At 42.8% G+C, this 14604-nt stretch overlaps 1 protein-coding gene across 1 annotated transcript in view; it reads right to left on the minus strand.

Annotated features, from left to right (window-relative positions):
* Nucleotides 1-14604, minus strand: part of SLC10A7 (solute carrier family 10 member 7) — a 183537-nt gene that overhangs the window by 46118 nt on the left and 122815 nt on the right. Inside the window, exon 7 of the mRNA XM_066631959.1 lies at nt 4734-4817. Within this exon, the coding sequence (XP_066488056.1) occupies nt 4734-4817 (84 nt within the window). The remainder of the gene's footprint in view (nt 1-4733; nt 4818-14604) is intronic.

Below are 14604 nucleotides of genomic sequence, written 5' to 3' on the forward strand. Positions count from 1 at the left end.
CTTGTTCCCTGAAAGCCTCTGGCCCTCTCGACTGAACATGACCAGAGCTATGCTCTGACTACATCTGGAGGGTGTTCTGAGGGCCAGAGAGGCTGAGTGAATGAGCCCACTCATTTATTCATTCATCAAAGTTCCATCTCTAATTTATTTATTTAAATTTTATATTTAAATTTTTTCCAGCCCTCAGCACTGTGCCAGATATTTCATGCAGCCCTCTGGCCAAAAAGTTTGGAGACCCCTGCTATAGATCATAGACCATCAATTTATGAGTTTATGAATTATATCTCACACTACGAACAATTAGAATGCAAATCACAGTGATCTCATCTTTAGCCATTTAACTTTAGCCAAGAGGTACCCGCACTCATGTACTTCATAAGAATCCCCTGGATAATATTGAGGTAGGTTTGGGGTGGGTGGGTAGGATGGTTTGTTTTTTTTGTAAAAAGCACTTCTGTTTTCTTAATATTAAAACATTACAAAACACAACCATAAACAAAATCTTTCATGACATTTTTAGGGTGCAGTGTATTTATTTTTTTCTTTCAGTGTATTTGTATTTTTTCAGTGTATTTGTTTACCTTCCTATCGAGAATTCATCTGTCTGTGGTTAAAGTCAAGTGTCAGATAAGAGTGAACTGTGGCATGAATGCTGTTAATCTGTCATCTCAATTTTTCCAAACAGCTTTTCAGCAGCTGGGTCTCCCAGAAGATTATAGCTTCTTCCTGAAATTTGCTGAAGTTTAGCTATGAACAGGGCCACATCGATGTGAGTTAAGGTTATAAATATATTCTAGTTGAAAATGTTTCTTTAAAAATGGCTGTACTGTTCTTCTCTTTAAGTGACTAACTGTATCTAATTCTGTATTAAAATGTACTTTTTTGGGCTCTTTTTAAAAGGATACTATAGTTGATTTTCTTTTCTCAATTTAAAAATGAAAAACTGAGAAGTGCTCTGAAAAGGTGGAATTAATCATTGATAGTTCACTGCCTGGTTGCATTGATCTACTTTAGCAGCTGCAGCACACGTTGACTATACTGGAGCAAGAGATAATAATTTTGCATATACACTGATGGGTTCTAAGCTGTCTGTGATGTATCAGGATAGAGATCTTGGGGTGGTGGTGGACAGCTTATTGAAAGTGTCGACGAATTGTGTGGCAGCTTTGAAGGCCAATTTAAAGTCTGCAACCATTAAAAAAGGGATTGAGAATAAAATGAGTATTATTATTATGCCGCTGTACAAATCAACCATAAGGCTACATCTGAAGTACTGTGTCCAGTGTTGGTCACTACATCGCAAAAAAGATATAGTGGAATTAGAAGCAGAAATGAGCGACCAAAACTATTAGTGGCCTGGGACACATCCATTAAGGCAGTGGTTCTCACATATTTAGCACCGGGATCCATGTTTTAAAATGAGAATCTGTCAGGACCCACTGGAAGTGATGTCATGACTGGAAGTGACATCATCAAGCAGGAAAATTTTTAACAATCCTAGGCTGCAATCCTACCCACACTTACCCAGGAGCCATTTACTATCATTGTTAAAATAATATACATAGTAGCTTGTTAAAAGTACAGGTCTGCCACATTTCCCCAAATGCTGTCACATACCATGGTAGCATCAAGTCTAATATATTAAAAATAAAATATTGAAATGAATGGTGACCCACCCGTAACTGGCTCGCGACCCACAGTTTGAGAAACACTGCCTTAAGGGGAAAGACTACAATGTTTAGGGTTCTGCTGATAGGAGGTGGAGGAACATAATTGAGACATATAAAATTATACATTGGATGGAAACAGTGGATACAGGGAAGTTCTTTTCCCTCTTGCACAACACCAGGGTACATCAACTAAAATTGATTGGTGGGAGAGTTAGAACAGATAAAAGAAAGTATTTCTTTACCCAGCATGTAATTAATCTGTGGAACTCCTCGTCTCAGGATGTTAGATGCCTAGATGCCTTTAACAGGGAAGTGGACAGATTTATGGAGGAAAAGTCCATTATAGTTACATGAAGACTATGTGCAACCTCTGGGTTTTAGAGCTAACCTATCTTTGAATACCAGATGCAAGGGAGTAGCAACTGGATACGGATATCTTGTTTTCTTGTATGCTCCCTGAGGCATCTGGGGTGTGAGTTATAGGAAGCTAGACTAGATGGGCACTTGTCCTGATCCAGCAGGGCTTTTCTTATGTTCTAATGGTGGTTTGTGCAAGCATGACAAAATGCTGCTTCCTAGGTTTGGCAAATGTGGGCACATCCTCACAGCTCTGCTCCCCTTGCTATTTACAACTGCTAGTCTTGTATGATACTTATCTGTGGTTCTGAGGAAAGGATGAGTTGTGCAGACGACTGCTGTTATGCTAGCAGGGAGGTTGGCTGGGCTCTGTAGTTGCTGTGAGAGAACAAGCTGTATGACAAGCTGTATTACTGAAAATGTAGGGCCAGCACAAGGGCTCAGAGAAACAGATCCTAAAACTTACAGCCTTCTTTGCAGCCATAAAACAATAAAGTTGGGGTTCCAGTTTAATGCTTGGATAAGGAAATGGAGACTGACTCACACAGCTTGCAGAATCACAAATGTTGGGCTTGTTTTGTGTAGATACAATGTGCTTACGAAATAGGTCTCAATGACACCCATTCATCTATCTAGCTGTCATTAAATTTTAAATGGGTGCAGCTGTAATAACTTATTTGAGTTTTAGTTAAGGGCTGTTTAATAGGAAGCGCCCACTTCAGGCTGGCAAACAAATCACCAATGGGCAACTAGAGAATGCATGAATGATAATGTACAGACATGGCTTTTATTATTTATTCATAGAGAACAGTGGATTTTGGTGTGCTGCTTTGAAAAATGTTCAAACTGGAAGAATATAATAAAAGCACTGTAAAAATTCTATTTCATTAACTTTTAATCATAAATCACTCTTTAAAATAAAACATAAAATAAAAGTTGTCACAAGCACTTAGGACTGGAGAAGGGAGAAGGACAGCAGAACAGGGAAGAGGAAATATTGTCATGGTACCCATTTTCCTGCTACCTGCCACTCTCTTTCTAAAATGTGACAACACAAACACAGAGACCGTAACCTTTGCCCAAGCTTCCAGTTAAAAAGGCAGGGCAATGTGGCTTAGAAGCTAGTCAAATCACCATTTTGTATATTGTGCCAAAATATTTGGCTGTTGTGGGACACAAAGTGTGAAAAATTGCCCTGACACATCAGCATGGCTCAAAATGCCTGTTTTCAAAAACCCCAACATTACCCAGATCTATTGTGCATTAAATAATACAAGATCAACATACAGGTGGGGCCTCAGAACCCGCAGGGATCTGTTCAGTGGATACTGAAAACCAAGAATTATGAAATCCGCTGTTTCAGAATGCCTTAAAAGGCACAAAAACATACTTTTGGTTTCCTGAAGAAACCAGAAGTTTCATCTTTTCAGTCAAAATGGCCATTCAGAGGCTTCAGAAAGCCCACTGGAGGTAACCAGCACACAGTTCTGGCCACCTTTGGAGGACTCAGGTTGGGCCAAGTCTGGCTTAATATGGGTCCAGGGGACTTGTGTCGAGCCAGATTTACACATGAATAATCCCCAAAGAGGCCCCACTTGTACATTCACAGCAAAGTACTATCTTTAAGGAGGGTTTCATTCTGTAATTTCTCTAATGCCAAAGCCAAATGAGTGTGGGGGGGGGGGAGGAGTTCATATATTTTCTCCTCCTTAAAATACATTCCTTTTGGGGGGCAATTTTTATACTCCTTTGTGGTGGGGCATTAAAAAAACTTGTAAAAGGGACAGATGATAGGGAGAACAGATCATGCACCTCTGTTGCCAAAACAATGGGGCCAAAACTCTGTTACCAAATTGTACTGTGCACAGTTAACTAACTGGAATAAAATGTGCCTAGTGACACATATCCCATCCCATCCTTATACTTCCCCCAATGAACTGAGGATAAAACCTTGGACTTAAGCATTAGGCTACTGTAGCGCAAGACACAAATAGCATGGTGAGGCTGCTAACGCAATGGAAATAGGTTGCGTCTTCAGAGAGAGAGAGAGAGAGAGAGAGAGAGAGAGAGAGAGAGAGAGAGAGAGAGAGAGAGTAATGAGAATTTTGTTTACCATCAGTGACATCATCATGAAGCCCATCCCAATTAGCTACCTCACTTGCTTTCATTATATGATTGCTGATTCATTATATGATTGCAAAATACCACTAAGGTACAGTTTGGGGTGTTTTTTTTTTCCACCCCTAAAAGGGACTTTTTGTACCCCTCTAAAGCCTTTGTGTCAAAACTTGATCACCACAAACATATGGGGCAATATAAGTTTTCTGCCCCATCACAAAGGCTCCAAAATCACAAAGGCTCCAAAATCAAATTGTCTATGAATGTAATTAAATGTTGCCTTTTTGGATCCCAGGAATACAGAACTGTGAACAACTGGTCATCTCTGTTCTGTCTACAGAAAAAATACTGGACATTATCTTCCCTGTTTTAAGACATGTAAAGGCATATGTCTGTGAGACAGCTGCTCGGTCTCAGTGAAAAATCAACATGGCGCTTGGTATCTCTGCACCAAGTGAGAGACTTTCCACTATCCAGAGACTTTCTCTTATGCGACAGTTTTCTTTTTGCTGTCTGTGTTTAAGACATCTCTCTTTAGCTTACACTTTTAAAAATAAAAGAGACATATTTTACACAGTAGAAACGTACCTGTCCAATTATGAGTGGAACTACAACGGTCATGAACAGTTGTGAGAATATAGATGAGAAAGGCACAGAGGATGATGATCCCAGCTATAAAACAGAAATAAAAGTGCAAGTTAATTTTGAATTTTAATTAATGAACTACCAATGAGCTCAAATATTTAGAGATGAAATTTAAGGCTCCCCAAAGTCCCTTTAAGGTCACTTAGAGTCCAATCCTACAGCCTCCCAGACCCCTGCTGGTGCAGCTGCACCAAAAAGGAGTGCGCTGTGTCCAGCTGGGGAATATATCAAGAGGCTTCAAAGGGGAAAGGGGATAAATTTCCTTATCCCTTACCCCCTGTAAGCCTTCTACTCCTCAATGAGCTTCCTTGAACCTCTGCCAGTTCTTTAACTGGCGCAAATCCAAGGAGACAAAGCAGGTGAGGAGGCTGCAAAAAACAAGGATAAGATTTGGTGCATGCCATAACCACTGGATCCACCCCCTCCTGCAGCCTCCCCACTTCTCCCTCCTCCCTGCCCCTGTCACTACCTTACCTACTTCAGTGGGTCCAGGCAGGTCCTGCAACATATGGGAAGTGCTATCACCTCTTGCAGCTGCACTCCCAAAATGGCTGCTGACAGAGAGTCATGCTCTCTGATGGCTGGTATTTTATGACAATAGAACTCAGTTCCATTACTATAAACCCCTTCACATGACAGTGGAATAGGATTGGACTGTAACTCTGGCATGGTCCCACTGGCAAGAATTTGCGACTAGTCACTCATACAACAGAATGACGCTGACCATGATGGCAATCTATTTCAGGTGTGTCGTCATTAAACCTTAAGCCATGTGGGACTGGGTTATCTGAGGACCACTTTTGCCTATATCAGGGGTGCCCAAACCCCGGCCCTGGGGCCACTTGCGGCCCTCAAGAACTCCCAATGTGGCCCTCAGAGAGCCCCCAGTCTCCAATGAGCCTCTGGCCCTCCGGAAATTTGTTGGAGCCCACACTGGCCCGATGCAACTGCCTTCAGCGTGAGGGCGACTGTTTGACCTCTCGCGTGAGCTGTGGGATGAGGGCTCCATCCACTTTTGCTGTTTCACGTCTTGTGACGCAGCAGTGGCAGAGAAGGAAAGGCCAGCCTTGCTTTGTGCAAGGTCTTTTATAGACCTTGAGCTATTGCAAGACTGTCATTCATTCATATAAGTTCTTCTTTAATATATTCATTTATGTAAACTTATGTAAATTTATTCAAATTTTAAATGTAAATAAATTCTTTTTTTCCCCAGCCCCCGACACAGTGTCAGAGAGATGATATGGCCCTCCTGCCAAAAACTTTGGACACCCCTGGTCTATATCAATCTACCTGAGCCCTCAGACCACAGTCCTACACCTTGCTCGCTAGCCTGCCACTGACTCAAGTACCAAAGATAGGCTCCCTCCATGGCAGAACCACAGTTGTGACATCCTGTCCCTGGGGTGGTTTCCTTTCTACTTCTCAGTGGGCCTCAACAACATTTTTATTATATAAGACTTTTGGGGAAGGGTCTGCTAGTTTTATGAACCTGCTGCCTTTGTGTCAGTTCTTTCACTGTACTGCATCTGAATGCTTAAGATTGTATTTTTTTTCTGATTGATTTCCAGTTTTAAGGGTATGAAATTTCACTTGAAAACTGGAAATAAAGAAATCAAACATGCCTTGAAACTTTTTTGCCATTCTAGTTTCTGGCCTCTCTGGAACAGATCATTTGTTCTAATAAACTAGAGAGTTTATTTCTATTCCAACATACAAACAAAGAGGATGTAGCAAACGACATGATAGGCTTGTCCTTGGTATGGCAAAGTCATATTTCTGAGCTGAAAATCAACTTTCAGGTCCTTGCTCCTTTCCCAGACCAGCTGCTCCCTCTTATTTTGGCAAAGAGGCCAAATGTCACAGCTGTGGCATCCTCCAAGGAAGATCCTGCACCTGTAACAGCCACAACTGCATTACTGGAGTCAGATGAAACACTTCATATTCCTTGTGCCAAACTGCAGTCCCCCATCACATTTGTTAAGTCCACTTCAGATGCTGTTTTCTGACCTGTGCTTCTCCGGGAATACTTAACAGGTCTTAAGCAGGCCCCTGCCCCTTTCCTCTCCTCAGAATTGTGCCAGCTACAGAGCTGGTGCAGGCCCAAGGAGATTCACTGTGGAGTGGGAGACTTCTGCAGGGGTAAGCGGAACTGGATACAGCACTTCAGTGCAGCTGCATTGGCGGGGGAAAAGGATAGGATTGGACCCTAAACTGCAATTTGCTATAAGTATGGGCAACAATGTCTATCAAATACTACGAGGGTCGCCCAGAAAGTAATGCAACACATTTTTTTTTTCTCAGCCTACAGTAATGGTACGAATGCGAAACTTTAGATGTACATTATTTGAATTTTCAGGAGCGCGCACACAAATTTTTGGTTTCTTCAGACAGATAGCGTAGCTGCAGCAGTGTTTCGAAATGGCGTCTGTAAGTGACGTATGATACAAGCAGCGTGTCGACATTGAATTTCTCACTGCGGAGAAAGAAACTGTTGGGAACATTCACAAACGTTTGTGTACAGTTTATGGAGAATCTACAGTCGACAGAAGTATGGTTAGTCGCTGGGCACAGAGGGTGAGGCCATTAGAAGGCGGTTCGGCAGAGCTCCAAGATTTGCAGCGTTCGGGGCGGCCATCCACGGCTGTCACACCTGACAAGACGCAGCTTGCTGATGTGCTCATTCGCGAGGACCGACGCATAACGACTAGGCAGTTGGCGCTGAAGCTGTCAATCAGGAAAGGAAGTGTGGATGCAATCATCCGTGCTCTTGATTACTCAAAAGTGTGTGCACGATGGGTTCCGCGCTGTCTTACGGTGGACCACAAATCTCTCAGAAAAAACATTTCTTCTGAGTTGCTGAAACGTTTTGAAGATGAGGGGGAAGCGTTCTTGTCCAGGATTGTGACAGGTGATGAAACCTGGGTTCACCATTTTGAGCCCGAAACAAAACGACAGTCGATGGAATGGCGTCATCCTCAATCTCCACAGAAGAAAAAATTCAAAGCAACTGCTTCCGCCGATAAGGTCATGATCACTGTGTTTTGGGACTGTGAGGGCGTCATACTCATTGATGTGATGCCAAGAGGCAGCACCATTAATTCTGAAGCTTATGTGAAGACATTAACCAAACTCAAGAAGCGCTTCCAGCGACTTCGGCGCCATAACAACCCAGGTGAATGTTTGATTCAACATGATAACGCTCGGCCTCACACAAGTCTGAGGACTTCGGAACACATCACTAAACAGGGTTGGACTGTGTTACCCCATCCACCCTACAGCCCTGACCTAGCTCCCTCAGACTTCCACTTGTTTGGGCCATTAAAGGATGCCATTCGCAGAAGACATTTTGAGGATGACGAAGAGGTGATTCGCACAATGCAGATATGGCTTAGTGACCAGAACAAGGAGTGGTACCAACAGGGCATACATGCCCTTGTGTCTCGCTGGAGGAAGGCCATAGAACTGGACGGAGATTACATGGAAAAATAGGAAGTGTAGAAGAAACATCATTCTTTCTTGTGTGTAAGTTTCATTGTGTTCAGTAAATAATTGTTGAAGAAAAAAAATGTGGTGCATTACTTTCTGGGAGACCCTCGTACCTGCTAGCTTTGCAAATGACATTAGAAAGAAAAGATCTTGGAATATAAAGGAATGAATTTCAATATAGCATGGAAGTAGATGCATCATTTTTAACTTTCTCTAGCTGCTCATGTCTATAGTTTTGGGGTGCTCCTGGATTCAACACTGTATCAATTAACTCAGGCTGTGGTCAGGAATATTTGTTACCAAATCTAATTAAAAGTGAGTGTCCCTTTCTGCCATCTTCAGACCTAGTGAGTGTAATTAGAATTATTATAACCTCAAGATTAGAGCATGGTAATGTGCTCTACATGGTGCTGCTCTTGATACGTCCTTGAAAACTTTGGCTGATGCAGAGTGCAGCAACTCTTCCCCATCCAGCATGAGCACATTAGTCAGAACAAAGGCATATGGCAAGAAAACTCCCACCTCCCAGATGAATCCAAAAATCAGAATCTCTCAGGGCCACAGCCTACCTTTCTATATGGAAAAAAGACTATCAAGATGTATAGAGAAGGGTTAGCCACTGGTCTAGGCACATAGTGCCATAGATCAAAATCAAGAAACAAAGCTTGAGAAAAGCCAACTGGAGCTGGCAAAGACCTACATGATATCATGCACCTGACTAGGGAACTTCAGCCCTGCAACAGAAAGTTATTAATTCAGATGGGATATTTGCAAGAAACAAAGCTACACATCATATAACACTTTCTGGCAGTGACTGGCTATGTAAGAGGCAGGTAAAACAAGAGTACTAGTGCATATGGTAGCTGAAATTAATTTGCCAAATTGCTGACTTCAAAATAGAAGTTTGGACTTTATATAATATAGAAGTGGACCAGACTGCAGAAATCATAACAATTACTGTATAGGCTCAGTTCAGAATTTTACATCATTAAAATGGATAAACATTTCTGCACACCAGAAAACTCACCATGAAGTAATGTCAGAGTATGAATTGTGTGAATCCTAGCAATGCTGGGAGTAAGGCTGCTCTGAGGAGTCTGAATGCACTCTAAACTGCAACTCATCAGACAAGTCTATTTAGGTTCATTGGGCATGCAATTCCTAGTGAGCTGGACATATCGCTTGCAAAATTTGTAGGTGAATATAAATTACAATTTCTCTCATCTACAGTTCAAGCAACTAGGTTTAACACACTGTGTTTTCAGCTGCTCACATGTATCCATGGCCCTATTTTTGCCATTGCAGAATCAGTTAGGATGATTGCATATTAGCTTCTCGGAGTACAGGTAGTCCTGATTTATGGATGTCCTGAATTATGGACAGCTGTGGTGACATTTTCACTCAGGTGCAGTCCATCTGGTCTTGTGCTTTCACACAGGCTCAATAGTGCTGTTCCAATTTATGTAGGTTCTGACTTCCTGACAGAAATTTGGGACTGCCTTTCCCATATGTACTTTTCTGCTCATTAAGGATAGAGGAAGAAGATGTGTTCTGCAGATGGTACATGGCCTTCTTTGTTATGGTACCCATTTCCTGGCTAGGACTCTTTCTCCTGGGAGATTAGTATCCCTGTTTAGTTTCTGCTGGCAAGCGTAACCTTTTTTGTTCTCAGGCTGGATATATCAGGTTACTGTATTGCAGTCACCATCTATTGGTTGGCTTGTTTTTAAAAGGTTTGTACATGTCACCACGAACAGTTGTTTATTGGCAAAGTAGTTAGTAAACTTAGCAAACAATTGATATTGTGGTTTTTATAGCTATTTAAAAGTTCCTGAATTTATTATGTGATTGATCTTTTGGGGGCATGGAATTAGTTCTTATCTGAGAGAAATGAGAACAGAAAGGCAAATTATATTTTAACAAGTGAGAAAATTTTATTTATATATTTTTATATACTATATATACACTATTTTTTATGTTTATATATATACACACACACATACATATATAACACATAGGATAATAATAACAACATAGGATAATAATCTAATAATGCCACAATCTTCTGTTTTTATTAGGAGCAAAAAACCTATTATTAGTTTAAAAAAACCCTTATCCTAAAGCCTTTATCCTAAATAAAGTTGCACTGAGATGCACAAAGATAAAGACAACTGACAAATTTGTAATTTTGCTTGTACATTTGATAGATCTGTCAACTTAAAAACATTTTCAGAAGAGGCTAAATTATGCCAAACCTTTCACCATACTGACATTACATTTTTTCCCACCCACTTCTCATCCTGTCCCCATATCTCACCAATTCAGATGGTTGTAGAAATGAAGCTAAATATCCATGATAGGAATGGTATAAAAATCCACTATTCACACTCACTCTAACCAAATGACTGATACAAATAAAGGAAGACAAGTGACTGATAAATCAAGTAGAAGCAGCTCAGAAAGCACAACGCTTCAGTCATGACACTGACATTACATAGGATAGCAAACAGAGAAGTTGTACATGACAGATACATGGAGCTTCTTTTCAAAGTGACACTTCAGCTGATTTTTTTTGTTGTGTTGCCTATCACTTGTTTACAACCATGGGATTACACAGAGTGGAATGCATCCCTCTAATTTTTGACCTTCAGTGGTTGGTAGTTTGTTTCCAGACTCAATTTAAGGTGCTGCTTTAACATTTAAAGCCCTAAGTTCGGATGTCTTGAACTGTTTCAAGCAGTTTCCTCATGAGAAAGCCTATGCCATGGCTTCCTCATGAGGAAGCTGCTTTAATCAGCATATACTGTGGCTATGCCGTACCCCCAAAACTAGAACCAATCAGGCAAAACCAATGCCATTTTGGATTCAGCATCCCAAATATATCCAAGAATAGGTCTAACTTTTAAACCAGGGGTGCCCAAACCCCGGCCCGGGGGCCACTTGCGGCCCTCGAGGCCTCTCAATGCGGCCCTCAGGGAGCCCCCAGTCTCCAATGAGCCTCTGGCCCTCCTGAGATTTGTTGGAGCCCACACTGGCCCGATGCTACTGCTCTCAGCATGACGGCCAACTGTTCGACCTTTCGTATGAGGGCTTCCTCTATTGCTTGCTGTTTCACATCTGTGATGCAGCAGTGGCAGCAAAGGAAAGGCAAGCCTTGCTTTGTGCAAGGCCTTTTATAGGCCTTGAGCTATTGCAAGACCTTCATTCATTCATATAAGTTCATCTTTAATAAATTCATTTATGTAAACTTATGTAAATTTATTCAAATTTTAAATGTAAATTAATTCTTTTTTTCCCTCGGCCCCCGACACAGTGTCAGAGAGACGATGTGGCCCTCCTGCCAAAAACTTTGGACACCCCTGTTTTAAGCCAACAAAATGTGTGTAGGCCTGTGTAATGCTTAATATGTTAATATTTCTTAGTGCAATTTCTGTTATATTGTTTGACTTGTTAGCTGCCTGGGATATAATTCCATTGTAGTAAGGTGGGATTTATAATGGAGTTCATTCCCAAGATACAATTATATTATAGCATGACCAAGGAGCAGAATCCAAGATGGGATCAATGAGCAGAATCCTAGATCCAGATAAAGGCAGCCTTGATTCTCAATGGTCCCCATTAAGTACTATGGCATTCAATTAAAACAAGCTGCAACCTTGGACATTGTTCAGAAATGGCTAAACTTGCCCTTCATCCTACGACGTAGATGCCGAAGTCAAACTTAGTCCCACCCCAGTAGCATTTCCTCATACCTTCTACCATATGAATGAGTGGTAACACCTTCACTGATCTTTAATATGCTCAGTACAAACATTTGTAAATGGGGTTAAGTTTTAATGTAGTTGGGAACAAAGGTTTAACTACAGAACTCTGTCAAAGAACAGTTAAACAAAGACACTTACAAGTGGCTTTTAAAATCTAAAGGGTTGGAAGATACTATTTGTTAACTGAAGTCTCTAAAGAACCATCGTTAAGGCAAAAGAAATCTTGAATGGTTTTCTTAAAGAGAAATTAATTCCAACATTAAGTTCAGTCACAGTACTTGTTTCAGAAATAAAACTGTCTTATATTTAATATCATTCATTTAAGACAATGCATTATTTATACAAAATGTATAATTTATTGTGAGTGTTCAACTTTTCCCTTTGTGTACTTCGACATTTCTCTAACAACTTGGTTAATATTACTCATTTTACATTAACAAGCATGGAAAATAAGGAAGTTCAAACCGTTAGTTACTATCAGTAATTAATTTTGTATGAAAGGGGCAAATGTAAACTCTGATCAATAAATGTAAAGCTATCTAGAGGGAAAAATTCTTGTCATATTAAATTATACATATAGATTAATATACTCATTATTATTGCTGCTTTGGAAGCTTTGGAGAACAGGACAGAAAGTATCTCCGCCTGATCTCAGGACAGTGACCTGATTAAAATTTCATCCAGATAAAAAGGTACAGAAAAAGGTCCTGAAGTCTCAGGTGGGCCACCAGTATTTTGGTAAACTCAGGAGGCAGCTGTGAGTGCCCAGTACTGATAGTGTCTCTTCCCATAGGACTGGGGTCTGCAACCTGTGTTTTTAGAGCCGCATGCGGCTCTTTCAGCGGTCTGCTGCGGCTCCCAAGTGGGGGCTGGAAGCGGGGCGCCTTCCCCGTGGCCGCCGCCCAGCCAGCCCAGCCCCGAGGGCGCCTCTCTCCGGCGCGATGTGCTGCGGGTGCTGGCTGCTGGTGAGTGTGGGGTCAGGGCGCTGCCCTCACCCACAGCAGCTCCTTCGGCAGGCAGGGGCAACGGTGCTCTCCTGCACCTGCTCTCTGCGCCCCACTGCGAGCAGGCGCCGCGGGACAGGGCCGCTGGTGGCGGGTGCAAGGGCGCTTTGCAGGGACCCGTGGCCGGGCAGGGAGAGCTGGCAGTGCTGGCGCGGCCGTGCATGGGCTCAGCGGGGAAGGGCCTCAAAGGAAGGGGCAGCGGCGCTCTCCCGCACCTGCTCTCCAAGCCCCACTGCGGGCACCTCTTCCCTTCGCCCTTCCTTCCTTCTCCCTGCAGCGGGCAGGGGGCTGAACCGTGGGACAGGGCCGCTGGTGGCAGGCATGGGGGGCGCTTTGCAGGGACCCCTGTGGCTGGGCAGGGAGAGCTGGTGGCGCATGGGCTCAGCGAGGAAGGGTGGGTGAAAGTGGGTGAATGTGGCAAAGGCAGAGCGCCTCTCTGTCACCCCCTTTGCTAAACTAATTACTATGTAAAAATACAAAGGCATTTCCGAGGCAGATAAGCTGCGCTCCGAAGCCTCCTCCAACCCCTCCCCGCAACTTGGAGTGCTGCGCCCAGGCTGGGCACTTCTCACCTTCGGCTCCATCCCTCTGAGTCTGGCAGGCTTCGTGACGCCCTTTGCCTTAATGTTGCCCCCCGCCCCCACTGCAGAAGAGATGGGGTGACCGACCCTGGAGCTCCATGGAGTGCGCCTGCAGGGAGTGCACACTTTCCTGGGAGTAAATCCCATTGAACTGAATGGGACTTACTTCTGAGTAGGCATGCTTAGGATTGGGAGCCGACTCCGGAATCAGCCCCTCTGGCCTTCTTGCGATTTCTCTCCTGGTCAGTGCGCCTGAGCATGGAAGTCAATCCCTCTGAAACTGACAAGGCAGATTTCCCAAAAGAAGTCTGAGGGTGGAGGATGCGATCCTAATACTACACACACTGACTAAGGAGGAAGCCCCATGGAAATCAGAGAGGCGCTTACTTCTGAGTAAGCCTGCATAAGTCTTCCCATTGCTTCGATTCAGCGCAAAGCAGCATCTGTCGGGTTTTTTTTCCCTCCCCTGACTCCACTTTGGAGTCAAATGAAATCCCATTGATTTTAACACACTATAGTTTTTTTATACATAGCATAAAGGTAAAAAAAAAAAAACTATATATGCAGTGTTATCTTCATTTTAGATGTCAAGAGGCTTGTGTGGCTCCCGAGGTTTTCTTTTCTCTGGAAAAGAGGTCCAAATGGCTCTTTGAATGTTTAAGGTTGCCGACCCCTGCCATAGGAGAATCTCAGGAATCTTTGCTGCACCAGGGGAATGGAATGTGGAGATAGGCCTCTGTTAGATCGAGCAATGCCAAGAAGCCCCTTTTTCGAGTGCAACCACTATGGGACTTGGCATCTCCATCTTGAATTTTCTCTTTGCCAGAAACAAGTTCAGCTATTTTAGATCCACAATGGCCCACACATCCCCATTCTTCTTTGGGATAAGAAAAAGTACAGAATATACCCCTGATCACCTTTGGGAGTGAAATACCAATTCTATAGCTCCAGGGTGACCAGATGTCATAACCACAAAAGA

This window comes from Tiliqua scincoides, chromosome 6, assembly GCF_035046505.1.
Source record: "Tiliqua scincoides isolate rTilSci1 chromosome 6, rTilSci1.hap2, whole genome shotgun sequence".
In the NCBI taxonomy this organism is placed as follows: Eukaryota; Metazoa; Chordata; class Lepidosauria; order Squamata; family Scincidae; genus Tiliqua; species Tiliqua scincoides.